Source organism: Squalius cephalus (genome assembly GCF_949319135.1).
Source record: "Squalius cephalus genome assembly, chromosome: 14".
NCBI classification, from domain to species: domain Eukaryota; kingdom Metazoa; phylum Chordata; class Actinopteri; order Cypriniformes; family Leuciscidae; genus Squalius; species Squalius cephalus.
In genome coordinates, this window is record NC_137135.1 from 15,787,514 (window position 1) to 15,809,897 (window position 22,384).

The 22,384-nt window shown below is 37.2% G+C and overlaps 1 protein-coding gene across 1 annotated transcript; it reads right to left on the bottom strand.

Annotated features, from left to right (window-relative positions):
• Nucleotides 1-448: 448 nt before the first annotated feature.
• On the bottom strand, nucleotides 449-21,576 carry pde6a (phosphodiesterase 6A, cGMP-specific, rod, alpha). The gene is made up of 22 exons (XM_079891740.1): nucleotides 20,953-21,576; nucleotides 18,255-18,407; nucleotides 17,789-17,878; nucleotides 17,542-17,682; nucleotides 16,101-16,175; nucleotides 15,889-15,953; nucleotides 15,069-15,135; nucleotides 14,794-14,841; nucleotides 14,493-14,642; nucleotides 12,913-13,056; nucleotides 12,591-12,656; nucleotides 12,365-12,511; nucleotides 11,400-11,507; nucleotides 10,745-10,854; nucleotides 10,014-10,101; nucleotides 9,739-9,839; nucleotides 8,555-8,662; nucleotides 8,313-8,376; nucleotides 7,629-7,703; nucleotides 7,187-7,270; nucleotides 3,611-3,779; nucleotides 449-3,048 (listed from the first exon to the last, which is right to left on the bottom strand). The coding sequence occupies exons 1-22, from the start codon at nucleotides 21,427-21,429 to the stop codon at nucleotides 2,999-3,001; spliced, it is 2,580 nt and encodes an 859-aa protein (XP_079747866.1). The 5' UTR covers nucleotides 21,430-21,576; the 3' UTR covers nucleotides 449-2,998.
• Nucleotides 21,577-22,384: the final 808 nt, after the last annotated feature.

Here is a 22,384-nt window from a genome sequence, read left to right on the forward strand (position 1 = left end):
CACTGTTGTATAAAGTGTCCCTTTAGAAATGGTTCTTTTTAATTACTTTAACATGTTTTTCTTTTTTATGCAATTGAGATGCAATATCGCTAAGAGAGCCTTTCTCATTGAAGAGATTGGTCGTTTTAGGGTAATAGGGGAAATCGGATCTTGCGTTGTATGTTTTATGCGGCTTAGATCGTTCACAAAGAAGGTCGACGTTTAAGGACTTTTTTCAAGGAAAATACACAGACAGCCCAATCTCACAAGGAGAGCCTTAAACCTTAGGGGAAAACAAAGCTATCAGTCCTATCTGATCTCCTTTACAATCCAATGTGTTTTCTTTACTGAAGTAAGTCAACTTTTTCAATACAGCCATATTATAAAAGGTATATACATATATATAATTATATATACATATATATATATATATTTGTGTGTTTGTGTAGATAAATATATAGATGATATAATTTGTTATAGATCATTTTATTCAGTGTTTCAGAACACTTCAATACATTTCAACACTGTCAATATAGAATGTACAGATCCAAATGAAAAATAAAAGAAAAAAGATTAAAAAAATACAACTTCCAAAGGGAACCTTCTTCAATGCAATACATTTTTTCCAGCCCTCATTTTAGCAATCGCTAGACAAGTTGACCAAAAAGTACATTTGATGTTTGGATACAGGAGAAGTGCGGTATCACATCAAATCCATTTCACGAATGTCATGATCGTTTGGCTTGGCCCTGTGAGTGTGTGTGTGTGTGTGTGTGTGTGTGCACATCTGATTTGTTCCACTTTTTTCTTTTTTTTTTTTTAGTTCATACAAAACATCACTTTTAATTCACTACATCTATGGCCCTGCAATTTGTTGTTCACAAAGTACATGCTCTTGCAAGATTGGAGAGAATTTTCCAATTGAATCGGCAGATTATATTTGGGGAAAGTGTATATTGTCTGTGTTAAACCTTGGATCATTTTTATCAAGAAGGGGATCTAAAGTTTGTCATTACGGTGCCAGAGCATCAGATAATGAATCGCACATCCATGTCGCATTGTTTTGCTGCTTCAAGACCTTGTCTTTTGTGGAAACAAAATTTTAGTCAAAGGGCATTTTTTTTTTCCTTCATTGTATTGTTTTAATGTTTTTTTTGGACTATTTACATCTAATGACTATCAAATTCACTATGATTTTTCTTTTTTAACGTAGTTTTTGGTAAATACTGCTAGTAAGATTTTATATTTTTACACATTGGTTTCATTTTGAGTTTTTTTATTTATATGCCACAGGTTGCATATTTGTCCAGGTTTGGATGTCTTGAAATGATGCGTTTTATTTTCAACTTTTTTTTCTCTCTCGGTATTGTGTGATTTTCATACATCTTGAGAATGTGGAGACAAATGCATTTCAGTATTTTTAAATTGTTAAAATCTAGTTTCCTAGATCAAATCTATATAGTGGAATTATTTGATGTCATAAATTATATTTTAATTCATGTAAATAGTTTTAAAAAAGCAAATGATGGCTTCCTTTTAAACTGAACACATTTCTCTTCCGAGATTGTTTACATTATTAAACTGTAGAAAGAAACTGATCCTCATATACTGCAAAAAAAAAAAAAAAAAAAAAAAAAAAAAAAAAAAAGTACATATATTCATTGTTTTGCCTCCAAAAAAATAAAATCCATAATGAACATTCAGCTTTGTAATTCATTCATGTACTGCATTACTATCTGTAAGCCAGAAAATAAATTGAATGCTGCAGTAAACCGCAATAATACCTTCCACAGAAATCAACACTATTCTTAGAACGAGTGCTGAACAGCAACTTGAAAAAGAGGATTTTGAAAAACCCAGCAGCACTTGCTTTAAGACCGTCACTTCCCCCAATGACATTACAATGCCTATTGCGTAAACAGAATAGCTCAGCTGGAAACAGTCTGATTGGTTACTGCATTGAAATGGCAGCCAATAGCAAATGGAGTTCTGTGTTGTATCCATGCTGACTGCCTAGAATTTTTAGCTAATTGTGGCGGCTCCTTTCACTGAGGGTATGTAGCAGAACATGCTGAATGAGACCACTGTTAATGCAGCCATTCGGAGAGCTGGTGGCAATTTGCCGCTCTGCTGGTTTGTGATTCGGATGTCAGAATAATCATTCCCTAAGGCATTGCGTGTGTGTATGTGGGGGATGCACATCTATCTGAATAGGCGTGTGTATTTGCTGTCACGTCAGAGCTTATTTTGGCTTTTGCAGTGGTTGCAGATTTTCATGACTCCACCTCTTTGCTGTGGGAGTGGGGTAAATGTAGCAGAAGACGTGACATCATAGTCGTTGACGTGAGTGACTGCGTCTGACATGACGTAAATGCTAGCTTTGAGTCCGCCTCTATTTGCTGTCCTGCCAATCGGCTCTCATCCTTCTCAGTCGATTAGGCCAACACCCCCTAGGTGTTATCCAATGCTTTTGTAAGACTGTTATGTATGTCCCAGTGGGACAGTTAGTACTAGCACACACACACACAAGTGCAGCCGAGCATACTGCATCCTAGGGGCAGAAGTCTTATTTTGCACAGCAACACAGTTACAAAGCTTTAAAAAGACGAGGCTAGGCTCTACAATTCCTCACTTTTATTTATACATTTCTACATATAAATAGTTATAATAATAATAAAAAAAAAATTCATGTGGACTTTCAAAGTGTATTCATACTGTGCTCTCTAAGATGTTATTTAGTATGTAAGAATTCTATTCTGTACAGTTTCAGCCAATATTCACTAAAGTTTGATAATTATAGCTTTAAGAAAACTATCCGTTGATGACATAAACCTGGTGTGGGAAATGTTGCAATAGTCTGTTACTTAAAAACACATTAAAAGGGTATTCTTTACTTTTAAGCTCAAGACTAGTGTAAATTGACAAAGGAATATCCTGCAGAGAGAAATAATAAAAGTGGCCCAAATTATGGGTACATTTGTCATACATTCTTATTGTCTGTTTTTGCAAAGTTTGACGTCTAGGAAATTACACAGGTCTTGGACTCAGATGAGGATTGTCCCGCGCTTGCTGTGAGGAGAGAATGTGGATGTGGAAAAGCAGAAAAATGACAATTGTCAGTTGTTTGTAAAAAATATTTTAAAACCCTTAAGTTGTTTCAAACCCATAACAAGTTTTTTTCTTCTGTGGAACACAAAATGAGAAATTTGGAAGAATGTTCATGTTGCTTTTTTCCTAACATTGAATGCAAAAAGAAAAAAGCACCAAAAAAGTAGTCCATATAAAATCATATGATAGCTTTGTGTGTGTGTGTGTGTGTGTGTGGGGGGGGGGGGCGACACTGAAATGTAAATGGGGGGGGGGGGGGGGCACACTGAAATGTAAGTCTTTATTCACTATAAATCTTGTATTCCGCTCTAGATGCATGGACTTTTCTGATTCTATTGCGTCATTTTGTGCTCACTCTATTTAAAAGATCAGTGTAAACATTCTTTAAAACGTCTTATTTTGTGTTCCACAAAAGGAACAAAATAATACAGGTTTGAAACAACATGTAAATGAGCAAAAAGGAATAGTTAATCCCAAAATGACAATTAAGAAACATCGAGACAATGTTTGAGTCACTATTTACCATGTCTGGCAGCTGCTGCGGCAGCATCTGCTTCCTCTTTAGCTTTCTTGGCCTCTTCCAACTTAGCTAACTTGGCCTCGTGTATTTCCTTCAGAGCGTTCCACTCCTTCCTGTTGTTCAGCAGACGATCTAGCATGGGCGTGATCTGCACATGGAAGCGAGAGAACTCCTGCAAGAGGGATGGGACATGATTAATAAAGAAACTTCTACATCATTCAAGATCTTGTTATCCTAGCTATCCATATCATAAAAACTTTAAATGCAGTTATTGTGGAAGCTCATTGGTTCTTGAGGAAGCTCAAACGTGCTGCGTAACACGAGAATGAACCTCATTGGATCTTGCGGAAGCTCAAACGTGCTGCGTAACACGAGAATGAACCTCATTGGTTCTTGAGGAAGTGCTGCGTAACACGAGAATGAACCTCATTGGTTCTTGAGGAAGCTCAAACGTGCTGCGTAACAAGTGAATGAACCTCATTGGTTCTTGCGGAAGCTCAAACGTGCTGCGTAACAAGTGAATGAACCTCATTGGTTCTTGCTGAAGCTCAAACGTGCTGCGTAACAAGTGAATGAACCTCATTGGTTCTTGCTGAAGCTCAAACGTGCTGCGTAACACGAGAATGAACCTCATTGGTTCTTGCGGAAGCTCAAACGTGTGGCGTAACAAGAGAATGAACCTCATTGGTTCTTGCTGAAGCTCAAACGTGCTGCGTAACAAGAGAATGAACCTCATTGGTTCTTGCGGAAGCTCAAACGTGCTGCGTAACAAGTGAATGAACCTCATTGGTTCTTGCGGAAGCTCAAACGTGCTGCGTAACAAGAGAATGAACCTCATTGGTTCTTGCGGAAGCTCAAACATGCTGCGTAACAAGAGAATGAACCTCATTGGTTCTTGCGGAAGCTCAAACGTGCTGCGTAACACGAGAATGAACCTCATTGGTTCTTGCGGAAGCTCAAACGTGCTGTGTAACACGAGAATGAACCTCATTGGTTCTTGAGGAAGCTCAAACGTGCTGCGTAACACGAGAATGAACCTCATTGGTTCTTGCTGAAGCTCAAACGTGCTGCGTAACACGAGAATGAACCTCATTGGTTCTTGCGGAAGCTCAAACGTGCTGCGTAACACGAGAATGAACCTCATTGGTTCTTGCTGAAGCTCAAACGTGCTGCGTAACAAGAGAATGAACCTCATTGGTTCTTGCGGAAGCTCAAACATGCTGCGTAACAAGTGAATGAACCTCATTGGTTCTTGCGGAAGCTCAAACGTGCTGCGTAACAAGTGAATGAACCTCATTGGTTCTTGCTGAAGCTCAAACATGCTGCGTAACACGAGAATGAACCTCATTGGTTCTTGAGGAAGCTCAAACGTGCTGCGTAACAAGTGAATGAACCTCATTGGTTCTTGCTGAAGCTCAAACGTGCTGCGTAACAAGAGAATGAACCTCATTGGTTCTTGCGGAAGCTCAAACGTGCTGCGTAACACGAGAATGAACCTCATTGGTTCTTGCTGAAGCTCAAACGTGCTGCGTAACACGAGAATGAACCTCATTGGTTCTTGCGGAAGCTCAAACGTGCTGCGTAACACGAGAATGAACCTCATTGGTTCTTGAGGAAGCTCAAACGTGCTGCGTAACAAGTGAATGAACCTCATTGGTTCTTGCTGAAGCTCAAACGTGCTGCGTAACAAGAGAATGAACCTCATTGGTTCTTGCGGAAGCTCAAACATGCTGCGTAACAAGTGAATGAACCTCATTGGTTCTTGCGGAAGCTCAAACGTGCTGCGTAACAAGTGAATGAACCTCATTGGTTCTTGCTGAAGCTCAAACATGCTGCGTAACACGAGAATGAACCTCATTGGTTCTTGAGGAAGCTCAAACGTGCTGCGTAACAAGTGAATGAACCTCATTGGTTCTTGCTGAAGCTCAAACGTGCTGCGTAACAAGAGAATGAACCTCATTGGTTCTTGCGGAAGCTCAAACGTGCTGCGTAACACGAGAATGAACCTCATTGGTTCTTGCTGAAGCTCAAACGTGCTGCGTAACACGAGAATGAACCTCATTGGTTCTTGCGGAAGCTCAAACGTGCTGCGTAACACGAGAATGAACCTCATTGGTTCTTGAGGAAGCTCAAACGTGCTGCGTAACAAGTGAATGAACCTCATTGGTTCTTGCTGAAGCTCAAACATGCTGCGTAACAAGAGAATGAACCTCATTGGTTCTTGCGGAAGCTCAAACGTGCTGCGTAACACGAGAATGAACCTCATTGGTTCTTGCTGAAGCTCAAACGTGCTGCGTAACACGAGAATGAACCTCATTGGTTCTTGCGGAAGCTCAAACGTGCTGCGTAACACGAGAATGAACCTCATTGGTTCTTGCTGAAGCTCAAACGTGCTGCGTAACAAGAGAATGAACCTCATTGGTTCTTGCGGAAGCTCAAACATGCTGCGTAACAAGTGAATGAACCTCATTGGTTCTTGCGGAAGCTCAAACGTGCTGCGTAACAAGTGAATGAACCTCATTGGTTCTTGCTGAAGCTCAAACATGCTGCGTAACACGAGAATGAACCTCATTGGTTCTTGAGGAAGCTCAAACGTGCTGCGTAACAAGTGAATGAACCTCATTGGTTCTTGCTGAAGCTCAAACGTGCTGCGTAACACGAGAATGAACCTCATTGGTTCTTGCGGAAGCTCAAACGTGCTGCGTAACAAGTGAATGAACCTCATTGGTTCTTGCTGAAGCTCAAACGTGCTGCGTAACACGAGAATGAACCTCATTGGTTCTTGCTGAAGCTCAAACGTGCTGCGTAACAAGAGAATGAACCTCATTGGTTCTTGCTGAAGCTCAAACGTGCTGTGTAACACGAGAATGAACCTCATTGGTTCTTGCTGAAGCTCAAACGTGCTGCGTAACACGAGAATGAACCTCATTGGTTCTTGAGGAAGCTCAAACGTGCTGCGTAACAAGAGAATGAACCTCATTGGTTCTTGCAGAAGCTCAAACGTGCTGCATAACATGACAATGAACCTCATTGGTTCTTGCAGAAGCTCAAACGTGCTGCTTAACACGAGAATGAACCTCATTGGTTCTTGCGGAAGCTCAAACGTGCTGCGTAACACGAGAATGAACCTCATTGGTTCTTGCTGAAGCTCAAACGTGCTGCGTAACAAGTGAATGAACCTCATTGGTTCTTGCTGAAGCTCAAACGTGCTGCGCATCACACTGAAAAAAATGCAGTCAAGACTTATTTTTGTTATTAACTAACATTGAAATTTGTAAAGGATTTGAATCGGTAGAAGATAGAATCGCGATTCATATGTAAAGCAATTTCTCCCCACCCCTAACTCTGTGACTCTTTACTTCACTTTCTCTAATTCCAGCAGGCCTGCATTCTGACGTACACACTCAATAAAAGTCAAGTATACAGACATCTGATCAAGACCTTAGCTGTGCATTTATTCTGATGATTATGTATCTGCTTCCTGATGGACTCTAGTCTGGATCCTGTGAACATTTAGAAGTGTAGATCAATGAATTCCCATATGTCGTTTTGTATACTAATCGAAATGGAGGACCTCACCTTGTAAACGAAAGCACAGACGAAATCAATGAAACCACACTGCAGTTTGGGAAGATCATCCGCTTTGTTCCGGTCCATCATGGGCTGTAGACAAAACAGCATGTGCTTAATTTGTATCAAAATGAAACCCCACAACATATTGATGCAAACTGAATACATAGCGGGTGTGAAGATCCATTCGACTAAAGCAGAAAGTTCAGTGGCACTTTTTCCAAAGTTGACATTATATTCCTGCATTTCCAATCACAGCTAAAGAAAATGGGGAGTTTGGAAGCAGTCTGTTTGACTGGGCCTTTGTGACCGCTCTTTCTGATTCACTGCACCGCATAATAGGCAGTACATCACGACATGACCCATGGGAACTTTTCATTCTTATTCCTTTTCTCTCAGCCCCTCCTCCCCCCCAACACCTCCCACCCCTTCATTCCAGGCGCTATCTCACAATGGGCTGCTGCTCCAGCACTGTCCTCTCCAGGTCACCCTGCTCCCAGAATTCTGCAGCAACAGACAGCGCCACCTGCAGGACAGAGAGCAAGTAGCCACGGTCAATATTAAGCTTAGATTTGTAGATGCATTTGGAGAGAAGCAAATATGGACTTTATGTGTAAAATATATTAACTGTGCATTAGAGAACATTAATGACTTAAAGAAGAAGCAGAAATCGCTCCATAACAATGTCCACTGAAACAGACCTGGCACATGTCCCATTTGCAACTTTGAAATCTAGCTCTATCATCATTGTTCTTGGATCTACTTCATGAATATAGTAATAGCATTACTAGAAAAAAAAAAAAAAACATTTTGAAGCAATATTCATTTTTTTTAAAAAACATACAGCATACAGACATGACATACAGCTCAATATAATCTCACGCATGTGAGATTATCTACAGTGCCGTCTGCAGCGAATTGCATATAATAATGAGTGTTAAACAATGAATGTAAACAACCCATCCATGGATACATTATCATATGAATAGGGTTTCAGACTCATTATGCCGGCTGAGAGCCCAGCAATTTTATTTTCTTATGCAGTCACACCCTTGGCTGCCCTAGATGTTTGAATACATTGCTGTAGTATCAGGCCTTGCATGTGACATTGCATTATGCATTAGGAATATCTAACCTTGCTCTGAATCTCCCATGGCTTGGCAATGGCTGACAAATCACAGGCAGTCATCATCATAGCCCTGCGGTGAGGAAAACCAAAATACCATGCTGTGAATTCATATTTATGAACCCTAAATGGCACCAAATTCAAGCTGCTGCATATTTTCTTTTGCAAGTGTATAAATCAACTTATTTGCCAAACGGATATTATGGTTGATATAAGATTTGTAACCCATTATTTTCTTACATGACACTTACATGACAATCTCTTTCCGAGTTGTTTCTAACATCATGTATTTGGTCCAAGTGTCCCAGCTCTCGTAGGTCTTGGACTGATCCACAATCTTCTGAAACATGGTCCTTTTCCTGTGGAGGCGCATCATGATTAAATTCATGTTAATCATGGATATGCAGCTCTGACAGCCTCTAGCTGCAAGACTAAAGGCCCGTTCACACCAAGGACGATAACTATATTGGTGTCCACACCAACACACAATATCGTTCTGCTTATTCTAATCGCAGGCTGCAGTTAAGGCGTCTAGCACTTTAAATGCTTAAGCTCTTTAAGCCTCAAACGCATATATCGGGTCTTTAGTGACCCAGGACGTCATTCACTACCATCCTCCTCATTCATTTTTTAAAGTTAGACATCAACCTTCTTAGTATTCCTCAATCAATTCATTATAAACAATGCAGCAAGAAAAAAAAATGATAAAAGAATGCCTGTTTTCCCATACATTTGTACAAAATTGTATGGGGTCGCTAACGACCCGAGGTGTGTAACAGTGTAAGTATATTTTTTTCTGCACAACAATAATTTAATCTTTGATGACTGAATAAGTGGAATTCACCTTTATTTCACAAGGTGGAAATGTCTGATGAAGTGTCGTTTCACTCATAGTTACCGCAGGCAGAAAATAAAAGAATAAATATGTTTAAGATGACAAATATGAGCCAGATGCTGAATGTACAGGGAATTTAGCTCTGACGAGGACAGTGATGATGGCATAAAAACATCTGCTCCAACTGAACCCTTCCGTACTCCAAAACGTACCCTTTATTTTATTCTTCTGTAATTCTTATTCTAATATCAGGAGAGTTTTATTTTTATTCGGGTCGCTAAAGACCCGAATATATAATAATGATTGGCAAAACATTCATGCATTTAAGGGTTAAAGCAGGATGGATTCTGATTAGCTGTCAATGTTTTTACCATACATCAGCTGGAAAAAAAATCTTTCTGAAAATGATTTCAACAATATTGTTTCTCGGAGCCATTATTGTTATAAGTGTTGTGTGGACTCTGCTATTATTTTATATTTAGAATGATTTTTGGAACTATCTTTATCATCATAGTTATAGTCCTTGGTGTGAACGGGGCTCAACTCAAAATAAATAATTTACAAACTATATCCCACAGGGCTGAAATATAAATTTCTTACTTGAAATACAAGGCCAAGTCTGTAGCGATGATAGCTATGTCCATCAAATGGATGACGAGTTCGTGCTGTCTTCGGTTCAGATTCTGGTAGATATTTAAGGCCTTGGAAAACAAATTATTTCAGTGAGGAAACTGCTGGTTGTGAGTGAGGAGGCAGTTATTTATGGGGCTTATCAACTAGATGTACATTCTCAATGGTCTGCAGAGTTCAAAATTGTAATGATGTCTGAAGCCTTCTGAAAAATGTCTAGAAATATAATAAATTTTCAGCATTACGTCATCTCTAAGTAGAGTTTTTCCAAAGTCCAGATGGTGCCTCTCCAGAATGGAGGAACCATGCAGCTTTGCCAGTGGATTCCCAGACCTGGCAAAATCATCACAGAAAATGATTCTCAAGACCCAGGAGGTCACAGACTTTCAATCAAATTGAATGTAAATAAGCATAATGCAAACAAAGATTTCAGCTTGCAAAATGTAGCATGATTAAAATCAATCAAATCTAAATGTTGCCTTTTGACATACATGAAATATATATTCTACATCCCTTAATCCTACACAATTCCTACCCAATACCTTAACTTAAAGCTGTAGTCTGCAACTATTGTGTTAAAAATTTTAAAAATTTAGATAATAAACGAGTACATTATGAATCCATTTTCAAAACCGTGTTCTTGTCTTATCCTGAATCACTACGCTACACCTATAATAAGTGTTTATATTCGATTTTAGACCATTAGACTTCAGCTTTAACAACTACCTTACTAACTACTAATAAGCAGTAATTAGTAGTTTATTGAGGCAAAAGTTGTAGTTAATAGTGAAAATTGGACCAAAACCTAAAGTGTGACCGTCTTTTTAAATGTAGTCATGTCTTATCCTGCATTGATAACCATGTGACCCATTATTTAAAAGAGAGAAAGTCTTCAAACAGTATTTCTAAATATTGTTATACATTCACAGTTTTCTTTGATAAGAGCAGTGGTACGTTGACAGTAATGAGTACATACTTCATCTGGTAGAGATTGTTAGTGCCGCGGTGGTCAATATCATGACAGAGCCCAGCAGTCACCATCGCCATCGCCTCCAGGTCCGTATAGTAGCGCTTCAGGTCACCTGTCTAAGAAACATGAGAACTGATTTAATGGGCTTGAAGGCGGAGCCTCATTAAGACACTCTTGTAGAGCAAGACGCTGACTAGTGAGGGCTCATTAGGCTCGGTGAAGAAAATGCCTGGCCTGCATTTCTTCCAGCGCTCCAATACCCCGTCCTTCCTGATGTACGGACAGTTCACTGTGATTACACATGACTTTACCAGGAGCAGGTTTACACTTGGATGATTAATTAGAAGGGTCTGCTATTTCAGAGGATATGCGTTGGAGGTGGGCCGTATCATTAAACATATTACCTAAAAAAAGGCCCACGACTCTAGCACCCACCAAACAGAGAGGCAAATTTATCAAACGCATAGTTACAATGGTAACAGGACTGGTTTGTTTGGAAAACAAGGAAAGTAGGGCTGTTAGGAAAGTAGGGTTTCTCTAGCAAGATGAACACTTGTAACTTAGGCAAGCACAGATTTTAAGGGGACTCAGATGAGATTTTTAGGGCCCTCTTAATAAGGTCTAGAACTCTTTTTTTTATTCTGAGAGAGTTTTCTCTTACCATGAGCAGTGTAAACATGGTCTGGCCAACGTTGAAGCCATGCCTCCAGTTGTGGTAGGTGATCTTCCTGTAACCTTTACTGACTGAGTACACAAAGCGCACCAGGGTCTAGAGATAAAGCAATGTCAGCTTTCAGTCTTACAAGGCACTGGAAATATTGTATTTACAATGTGCAATTGGGTACTCGTTAGGGTGTACATACATAAGACAATGATGATAACTTTAAATATTAAACTTTGGTGCATATCTCGCCCTGCACCATTTGTGTTGTGGACATAAATGATATCTCATTTTGCAAAATGACAAAATGGGCAAAAATTGGTACCCAAGCAATATCTAGAGACCAGGGGCTTGATTCATGAACATCTTCCTAAATAAGTAAATTCTGAGAAGTTCGGAAGAACGTTCCTAAGTGCAATTCCTGAAATATTTCTTAAATGTTCTCAAATATTTTATTAACTTATTAGTAGTGTTATCTGATTATATGGTGGTTCTTTCTGAAGACTGTGATCAAATAAATTAAAAACACCTCAAAGGCCATCTTTTTGTGCTGCCTGCAGATTAGTGTAAAAACATAATAAGCTGCCACATTATTTTCATTGTGACTAGCTTGATGGGAGTTCCGCACTCGGTGTCATATTGTGCCATATATTACTTAAAGAGAAGGTTCTTAAATGGAGTTGCATTCATTTGTGCCTCTGAGTAGTTACTGAGTTTCAAATTTCAAAGTGCAAAATCATGACCAATCATTTTTTACATTATCGATCATTGGTGTTTTCCTTCAGAGTACTTGTGCACATCCTTAGTAATAGTAATATGTATTATATGTAGCTAGTGTTATGTTGTAATGCTTAATATATGAAACAACCCAATCAATTTGTTAATTTGTTTACCTTTTGGGATTTATGACAGCTTTTTTATGATTTTATTCTAACTTTAATAGGTTACCTGGCATCACCACTCACCTCACGTGGAATATGGAACTTGTCTACAACACCCAGCTCATAGTACATCTTGATGCCACACTTCACTAGGTCCAGCTCAGAGAACTCAAAGTCACAGAAGTGAAACTCAAAGATCTCTGACTTCTTTGAGTCTAGCAGTGTGCCAGCCTGTAGAGGACAACAGCATGAAGGCACACAGCTATGAAACAACGAGACTTTAAACCAAGAATGATTTTTTGTGTTTTACCAGAATATTCTCCAGCTCGTCCTCTTCACATTCATCAGGCTCTTTCCCGTACAACTCACGTGTGTTCTGAACACGCACAAAAAAACACAGTCAGTTTCCCACTGCTGATATTCCAAGATGATTATTTTATGCTCATACAACCCCTTTTAATCAGACAATCAATCATAGTGTCATATATGACAGCACTGCTCCTCCACATGATCACGTTAATTCATACTGTACAAATATGATGTACTGCTATTACCAGCATTACCAATGTACTGTAATTTATTTTAATTAGTGCATACTAGGGAATAGGCCCTGTCAAGTTGGAGAAACCCACCAAGACATTCTGAATCTCATCCTTTCTGCACTTGACATGGTACATAACCATGTCCTGAAAGATGTCCTTGCGATTTTCCAGCTTGTTCATCCTGTCATAAGTGTCTGTATTCAGCACTGACCAGCCCAGGAACTGAGTGAGTGACTGAAATAGACACAGATTGATTACATTTACATTCAGGCTCACATTCAGGTTTAGATTCACATTTACATTCAGGTTCATATTTACCGTAGGTTGAGATTCAGGTTTAGATAAATTTCTTTCAGATTCACATTTACTGCAGGTTGAGATTCAGGTTCAGATTCACATTCAGGTTTAGATTCACATTTACATTCAGGTTCATATTTACCGAAGGTTGAGATTCAGGTTTAGATTCACTTTCCCATTCAGATTCACATTTATTGTAGGTTGAGATTCAGGTTCACATTCAGATTCAGGTTTAGATTTACATTTACATGCAGGCTCAAATTTAGGTTGAGATTCAGGTTCAGATTCACATTCAGGTTTAGATTCACATTTACATTCAGGTTCATATTTACTGTAGGTTGAGGTTCAGGTTCACATTCAGATTTAGGTTTAGATTCACATTTTTATTCAGGTTCATATGTTTAGGTTGAGATTCAGGTTCAGATTTACATTCAGGTTTAGATTCACATTTACATTCAGGGTCAATTTTACCGTAGGTTGAGATTCAGTTTCAGATTCAGGTTTAGGGGCTGTTTACACGACACCGTTTTCAACTAAAAACGTAAAACATTTTATGCATTTTGGCCGTTCGTTTACACGACAAACAGCGTTTTGGGTGCCTGAAAACGCAAAGTTTTGAAAACGGGTTTCAAAGTGCAAGTTTTTGAAAACGGTCTCCGTGTAAACAACAAAAACGCAAATCTCTGGAGGCGATGATGTCATGCACATGCGGATTACGTTTTCAGTCTATAGTGTTTCATCGCCATCTAATGGCCTGGCAGCAGAATACAGGGGTTTTTATTAGTTTTCGCAGATCCGTGTGAATGGGGATCGTTTTGATAATGGTGTTGTCTGTACGCAGAAAACTCAAAGGAAAAACTTCTCCGTTTTAAGCATTTCGTTGTCGTGTAAAGATACACTTTCTCATTCACATTTACTGTAGATTGAGATTCAGGTTCAGGTTCACAGTCAGGTTTAGATTCACATTTTTATTCATGTTCACATTTAGGTTGAGATTCAGGTTTAGATTTAGGTTCATATTTACTGAAGGTTGAGATTCCGATTCAAAATCAGATTCGGGTTTAGATTCACAATTTCATTTCAGATTTACATTGAGATAAAATATGAATCTGACAAGAAGATTAAAAATATTAGACAGATCAGACAGAAATGAATCTGAAGACTACAAAAAAAAAAAAAAAAGTTACATGCCCACAAATAAGAAAAAAAAAAAGTCCTTTCTGTGGACTGTAGCTCAAAGAGACATTAAGTCTTTGGTTTAGCTTTCAAGGGGCAAAACACACTATGGATAAATAATGCAGAGTCTGCTGATTCATCCATTATTGTATATTTAGCTATGACACACTACTGGTCTATACTGTGGCCTCAAATACCTCCATTAGTGTTTCATCCTGTTCGTCAAAAGGCTTTCCATCTTTCCTGTTATAGAATGTGGCCACGCCAACGATTTCCTCTTTCTTGTTCACGATGGGCAAAGAGAGCACATTCTTTATTGTCCATCCAGAGTCATCCAGAGGTTCTTTCTGGCAGGACAAAAATAATTCAATTCAATAATATTTCAGGAACATATTTAGTTTAGTAGATATACAAAAAAAGGTAAGATATACAGCTTTTGGAAGACTGTTCATGTAATTGAATTGATTATGTAGGAAGCATAAGTTAAGGTGATCTCACTTGAAACTCAAAGGTCTCGTCTTGAGCAGCGTTCATGATATTACAGATCTGTAAGACAGAGTGAAAGGAAAGCAGCAGTCACGCTCACTGAGAAGGGGTATTGCTTGCTGATTAATTACTGTTCACAAAATTACAATTATCCATCATTTCAGTGTGGGAGCACATTCTATTCCCCCTCACTATGCACATGACAGGAGCATTATAAACCATAATAGCTTTCAAATTGTCTGACTACTGTGGCGTCAGTGAAGGAGGATGGAGGTCTGGACTCTCACCAGGCCGTTCTCTGCAACGTAGGTGGGAAGCCCACTTACTAATGCCCAGTGGTCAGGAGTAGGGTTACTGTAACGACAACGAATATGCATCTGAACAGAACAATACAGAACTTTCCTATAATAAACCCCATCTTTCATTTTCTAGGTGGTCTAGAGAAATCAAAAATATACACTGCTGTTCAAAAGTTTGGGGTCTGTAAGATTTTTTTAATGTTTTTGAAAGAAGTCTCATGCTCACCAAGACTGCATGTATTTCATAATAATATTGTAAAATATTGTTACAATTTAAAATAAATGGTTTCTATTTGAATATATTTTAAAATGTTGATTTGCTGCTCAAGAAACATTTCTTATTATCAATGTTTAAAACTGTTGCTGCTAAATACTTTTGTGTGATACTTTTTTTTTTTTACAGGATTCTTTGATGAAATGCAGAAACAGAATTTATTTGAAAAATAAGTGTCACTTTTGACCAATTTAATGCATCCTTACTGAATGTAAGTAATAATTAATAAATAAAATAATAAGAATAAGAATAGAGTATATGTGCTAAGAATATAACAGTGAGTTATCTCAAAAATAATACAATCATTATTGCTCAGATCTGGCTCCATAGGAGGGCCAGTTTGGTCCAACCTTGCAAACACCCAAAAACTATCTGGCCAGCTTGCATCTTGCCATTTCTTAATATGTTTATAAGGTACAACATTTACAATGCATGTAATGTAGAATGATGCATGATAAAGCATGTGGGCTTAATTAAATGCCAAATGGTAGCGCACAGTAAAATTTAACAGGCAATAAAAATGAATTAACTTACGGAATTACTTTGATGTCCTCTTTTCCATGCAATATGTAATCAATCACTTTGTAGAAAATCACTTCCTGAAGCATAATTAATAGCGCAAGTCAAACACAACAGACGTGATAGCAGGTAAGAACTCATAAGGATTCATTCAGGGAAATTTTGTGTTTCTCTTGACATGATTAACTAAATACACATTTCCTATTTATGCAATGTGTATCACTCACTCTGCCATCAGGTGTCTTTGGTCCACTATATGGGGGCACCTCTCCCATTAGTACGGGCCAAAGATCAAAGAACTCCTACAGGCAAAAGAAATAACAAAAATAAAAAAATATTTCAAAATGCATCAACTGGCAAATATACATGCGAATAAAAACTACAATTTACAGTCCCACTTTCTTTTAAGTGTCTTTAACTACGATGTAGTAACATGTAAACTAGATGAGTAAAGTTAGATGACAAACTTTGATGTTGGCTTGACAAAGCCAGGTCTGAAAGTTTAAACTAACTTTGAAAAGCTCTAAGTTTGAAGGTTTTACTGTTGCTAGCATGACTAAACATGTTGCTAACATGAATTAGCATGTTGCTAACATGTTTTAACACTTTGCTTGCATTAATTAGCATGTTGCTAACATGTTTTAACACATTGATAACGTTTTAACATGTCGCTAACATGAATTAGTATGTTTTAGCACATTACTGTTTTACCACATAAAATGTTTTACCACATTACTAACATGATTCAACACTTTTCTAACATGAATTAGCATGTTGCTAACACGTTTTACCACATTGCTAACATGAATTAGGATGTTGATAGCATGTTTTACCATATTGGTAAAATGATTTAGCACATTGTTAACATGAATTAACGTTTTGCTAGCATGAATTAACAGGTTTCAACACATTGATAACTTTTATTTTTATGTTGCTGGCCTATGTTAGCACATTGTTAACATTAATTTGCATAACTTGAATTATAATGTTGCTGTCATGTTTAGCACAGCTAGCATTATTTAACATGTTGCTGACATGTTTTACCACATTGCTAGCATTAATTAGCATGTTGTTAGCATGTTGCTAGTATGATTTAGAATGTTGCTAGCATGATTTAAAATTTAGCTAGCATGTCCTAAGCTAGTTGCTAGTGAAAGATATGTAGTGGATGAAGCTTAAATACTCTATTAGAGTTACTGTATTAAAGTTTTGACCCCCTCAATGAAAGTCTATGGAACTTTTCGTAGTTTTGATCATCCGTTTAATGTAAATCGGATCAGTTCGAAAATAACAGAACCGAGTCAGAACAGTCTGAAGGTCTGGCCCGAATTTGGTTTGTCAAGACAAAATAATTAATCATTTGATACAATGCACTTATTGCGTATTGATGTTTTTACATTGTACTTATATTTTAAAGAAATACCGGCATGTAATTACATCTAATTACACTGTTGACCCTTACCTTACCCCTTAACCCACCCTTAAACCTACCCATACCACCAAACCTGACCCTAACCTTACCCGTATCCTACATCAATAGCAGCAAAAGTGACGTACCCAAACTATTTACAAATAGTTACAAACTCAAGTTACAAATCCAGCTGCATAATTCATAAATAGTTCATATTATAAATAAATAAATAAATTAATAGATAAATAAACAATCACTTTAGTTTTGGTCATGTCGAGGAGCCCAACAGAGTAGCGGTCACAGTTGAGGAAGGCTCGGACTGTATAGAGGGCCTTGTGGAACTGTCTCTCAATGTCAGTCAACTCCTCAAACACTTTGCTGGCAGACCAGAGCAACACCTTCAATGAAGATATGAGGGAAAATGACAAAAGACTTTAAGTGGCAGTGTTTATCGGTAAATGTCTTAAAGTCTCGTTAATGGTTAATGTCTTGAAGAAATCCTACCTGTCCCCTTCTGGTTTCACAGTTGTGCAGGTAGCTCAGGTGAAACACTCGAAGCACAAGATTGGCAAAGCTGAGATATTTCTTCAGCGTCTACAAGACACAGAGTTTGATTTACTTCAATAGAGCATTTAATATGTTATGTAGAAGTCAGTTTAATCAAAGTGCTTTCACTGTATTAATATTAATTGAAAAGTTGCTGCCTTAAATTTTTACATTAATCAGACTTCAAAAATGAGCTGAATCTTGCTTAACTTATTTTGATGATTTAAAGCAATGTAAAAAAAAAAACTGTTGTCATAACTTTTGAGATTGAGGTTTAAAGTATGTGTGGCGAAACCAATGCATATAATTATTTTCTGCATTGTTTACATTTCAAATTGGCATCCTCACCGAGACTTATTGTTGAGTTTAAACCCAAAGCGCTGTACTCACTAGTATTACAGAGGACGATATGAGTGAATACTACCTCTTCATCCTGAGCAGTGAAATGTGGAGCACCGATCTTGTTGATCGCCATCATGACGGCCACCATGTCTTTGCCGTTCATAATGGGAGTCGCGAGCACATTCTTGGTCTGGTAATCTGTCAGGATGTCTACAAAGTCACTGAAGTGGCTGTCCTGGAGAGGGAAGCACATTTATTCATGGTGAGAATGTTAACGTTAAGTCAGTGTTAAGCTAAAACGTCACTGATGCGCACAATTAAATTATTTAATTTACCTTTGAGTAAAAGTTTGGAGGGTTTATTGCTACAGTTACGGTGCCTAGTAAAATGGTAAAATGCTTTACAATAATACAAATACAGTAACATTTGTTACAGTATTTTAATGTTAGTTAAAAAAAAAAAAATAATACAACTGTTCATTGTTAGTTCAATCTCAGATCCATCAAATAATATTAAAAGATACAATTTTTGTGTTAGTACATTTTGAAATGAACATTAACTTAAATTAGTGAATGCTCTAGAAGTATTTTTTATTGTTAGTTCTTGTTAACTAATAGCATTTAACTAATGTTAACAAATGGAATCTTATTGTAAAGTGTTACCAAATATTTTTACACTGCAAAAAAATATTATTCTCTTGGTTTCCGCTTAAAATATCTACACATTCTTAAATCAAGATAACACTACTTAAGAAGCAATTTGACTGATAGTAGTACTTGTTTTCTAAAAAAAAAATATAAAAATTAAGTGAGCTTGAGCTTACAACAAGAAAAAATATCTGCCAATGTGGTCAGAAAAAAATTCTATATTTTTTTTTTTTAACGATACTGGCATATATTTGTTTTTACTTTAAATTTTTACTTAATATCTTATGTAATTTTGCATCTCAAGCAATTTTCTTTATCTTGATTTAAGAATTGTACTGGAAAATAAGACAAAAATAACAGATAAGAAATTATTTTTTGCAGTGTATTTAATGAAATGTGTTTAAATATTTGGTAACACTTTAAATGCAACTAACCCTAAACCATACCCTAATCCTATAGTGAGTACATAATGTTAATTAATATTACTCAGTATTTACATGCATAATCACATACGTTAACATAAAGTGAAACCATTTTTTTCTCTATTAGCCAATATCAGACAAAAATATAATTCTAGATAATATTTGAATAACTGATATCAATAAACACACAGGTTCCTTTGAAACGTTAAATTCTCCCCATTCTGTTCCACATCAACAATAGAAAGGGAATGTTAAATGTAAGCACTGATATTCTGCTGACTTGTGGAACATGGCGTTAGGCACTGACCTTTAGATTTAATCCAGGATCGCTCTAATTCAACTCAGATTAAATACTTTTATCCCCTCCAGACCTGGTAACATAACAAACTGAGGAAGAGCGCTGACCTGCTCTAATCCACCAGCACTAGCCTTGCATATTAATAACTGAGCTACAGTGCCATACACATAAAAATTGAAGAAATATGATTCTCAGAATGTAGCCTACAAAAATAACACACTGTCCAATGTGTTACGCTTAAAAAGAGGGCAACACTTTTCACATACGTGCTTGCTTACAAATATCAGCACATCTGAGTCTGGCAGACATCTTAAACTGAGATAGGATGCTGTTGCCACCTTGAGGGTTTCAAATAGTCTTACTTGGTATTTCAGTCACATAACACCTTTGTCAAAGATTGAGAAACCCCATTTTTTTTTAAGTGATTATGAGCAGTACGGAGGAAAGTATATTGCTGTCTGAGAAGCAGTGAAGCACATTGTGTGCCAAAGAAAAAAGTAATTTATAATCAAAGAGAGAGGGAGATTTCATGGCTGTCTCTGCACAACACATTCAGTCATATCTGTCTGTGCAACATCATCTCCTGCACATTTCTCAAATTTATCAGCAATGGGCCCTTATAATTAGCATAAAATCCTATTTTAGAGATAACGAATGTCTGTTGGCCTATTTAATTTTTTTCTTTTCTTTTAATGCCAGAAAAGTCGGTTCATACATAATTCAATAAAAACAGGAAGGACAAAACTATAATTTATTCTTCTAATAAAAATGGAATTTTGAATAGTCACACAGTCATTCACTTATATTTTGGTGTGTCTGATCATAACTGATGAAAATATGACTATAAAATGTTAGCGTTGCACTGCTCTCTACTGGTAATAATGTGAATTACACTCTCATATGAATAACTCACAGGACCGAGATACACTGTTGCTGCCTTGCATTTTGAAGTACAATCAACTTGGATGTTTAAGTCATTTCAACTTAAATTACATTAAACTGACATTAAAATGAGTTGAATCTTGCATAACTTATAAACAAAGATGAAAATTGCTTATTTTGATGAGTTAAATCAATGTTGTAATAACTTATTGATCACTTTTTTACAGAGTAAGTTAACTAGGTATTTATGGTATAACTGGTTAACTAGGTATGGCTAGCTATCCTATTCCTAAATGAAAGCTTGTTTCCATACACTGCCACATAATAAAACAATAAAAAGGTATCTGCGACTTTTTCCGCAGAGTTTATATATCGCAGTTCTGACGTTTTATCTCAGAATTGCAAGTTTGGGTCACTAATCTGAGAAAAAAGTCAGAATTATGAGATATCAACTTGCAATTATGATAAAAAGTTGCAAATACCTCTTTTATGTTTTTATTCCGTGGAAGAAACAAGCTTCCATAATCCTACCTGTGTGACATCAGGAATATTGACGGTCTTCTTGGCAGTGGCCACATGGCCCACAATGCCTGTGTCCAGCGGGTACACAATCTCACTGTCCGGTGGCACCAGACACTCCTCCAGTGTGGCATCTTTATGGACGTTGAAGATTCGCGTGGCCAGTTCAGCTATGCCGTTCCTCTGGCGGTACATGAAGAGACTCATGCGGTCGGCTCGTAGAATGAAGGTGAGATGCCGCATGAGGTTGAACACGGCCCTCTCCATCTGCAGGTTTTCCTGCATGTCCCGCACCATATCGAAAATGATCTCACACTCCTCAATAGAGCTCAGATCATGGTAAGAGCTGACGTCCACTTCTGTTTTCTTGGTGGTCGACAGAAGTTCGGAGATGACCTTCGCCCGGAACCTGGAGTCATAGTACTGCTTGGCAAATGTTGGATTACTGTCCAAAAACTTCTCAGCCACATCCTTGTCCACTGCAGCCATTTTATCTTAGCTGTCAGTGAAGAATTACACTTTTCTAAATTGCGTTATAGTTGTCCTATGAAACCTGGCAGCAGGACGTCGAGAAACCTTTGGGATTACTGGAGATTGTTTTAAAGAAGCGTCTACGTGTGCTCATAATCCTGTCCCATTGTAATAAGGATTATGACATTCACCTGACAGCAGCCACAGACATTTTGCATAAACATTTGTTGACACAATTAGAACATCTGAAAAATGTGTAACTTTAGTTTTAGGATTAAGGTTGTGTGGAGACACCAAGATTGTCTTTCAGTAAAGCACAAGAGGGTCTGCATAAATTGTATCCCTTCTCAAAATGCAAACACATCTTTCAAAAGTTTGGGGTTGTTAAGTATATTTTTTAAATAATTACTTTTATTTAGGATGCATTAAATATAATACAATATAATGTTCAATTTACATATTATTTTTTAAATAAATGCTGTTCTTTTGAACTTTCTATTCATCAAAAAAATCCTGAAAGAAATTATCATGGTTTCCACAAAAAATACAAAGCAGCCCAAACGTTTTCAACATTGATGATAATAAGAAATATTTTTGAGCACCAAATCAGCATATTTGGAGTTGAATAAAGACTGGAGTAATTATGCTGAAAATTCAGCTTTGCCACAAAAAAAAACAAAAAACATTTTAAAATATATTCAAATATAAACCATTTAATATTAATATTATTAGTAATATTATTACAATTTAAAATAACAGTTTTCCATTTTTATATATTTTAAAATGTAATTTATTCCAGTGATGCAAAGCTGAATTTTCAGCATAATTACTCTAATCTTCAGTGTCTCATGATCCTTCAGAAATCATTCTAATATGATGATTTGCTGCTCAAAAAACGTTTATTATTATTATCAATGTTGAAAACAGATATGTGCCTTATTTTTTCAGGATTCTTTGATGAATAGAAAGTTCA

Coding starts and splice junctions, on each gene's coding strand:
- pde6a (XM_079891740.1), bottom strand. CDS start 21,429: ATGGCTGCAGTGGACAAGGATGTGGCTGAGAAGTTTTTGGACAGTAAT. Junction 12,657..12,912: donor ATGAGATTCAGAATGTCTTG/GTGGGTTTCTCC, acceptor GTGCGTGTTCAG/AACACACGTGAGTTGTACGG. Junction 7,704..8,312: donor CATGGGAGATTCAGAGCAAG/GTTAGATATTCC, acceptor TCTGTCCTGCAG/GTGGCGCTGTCTGTTGCTGC.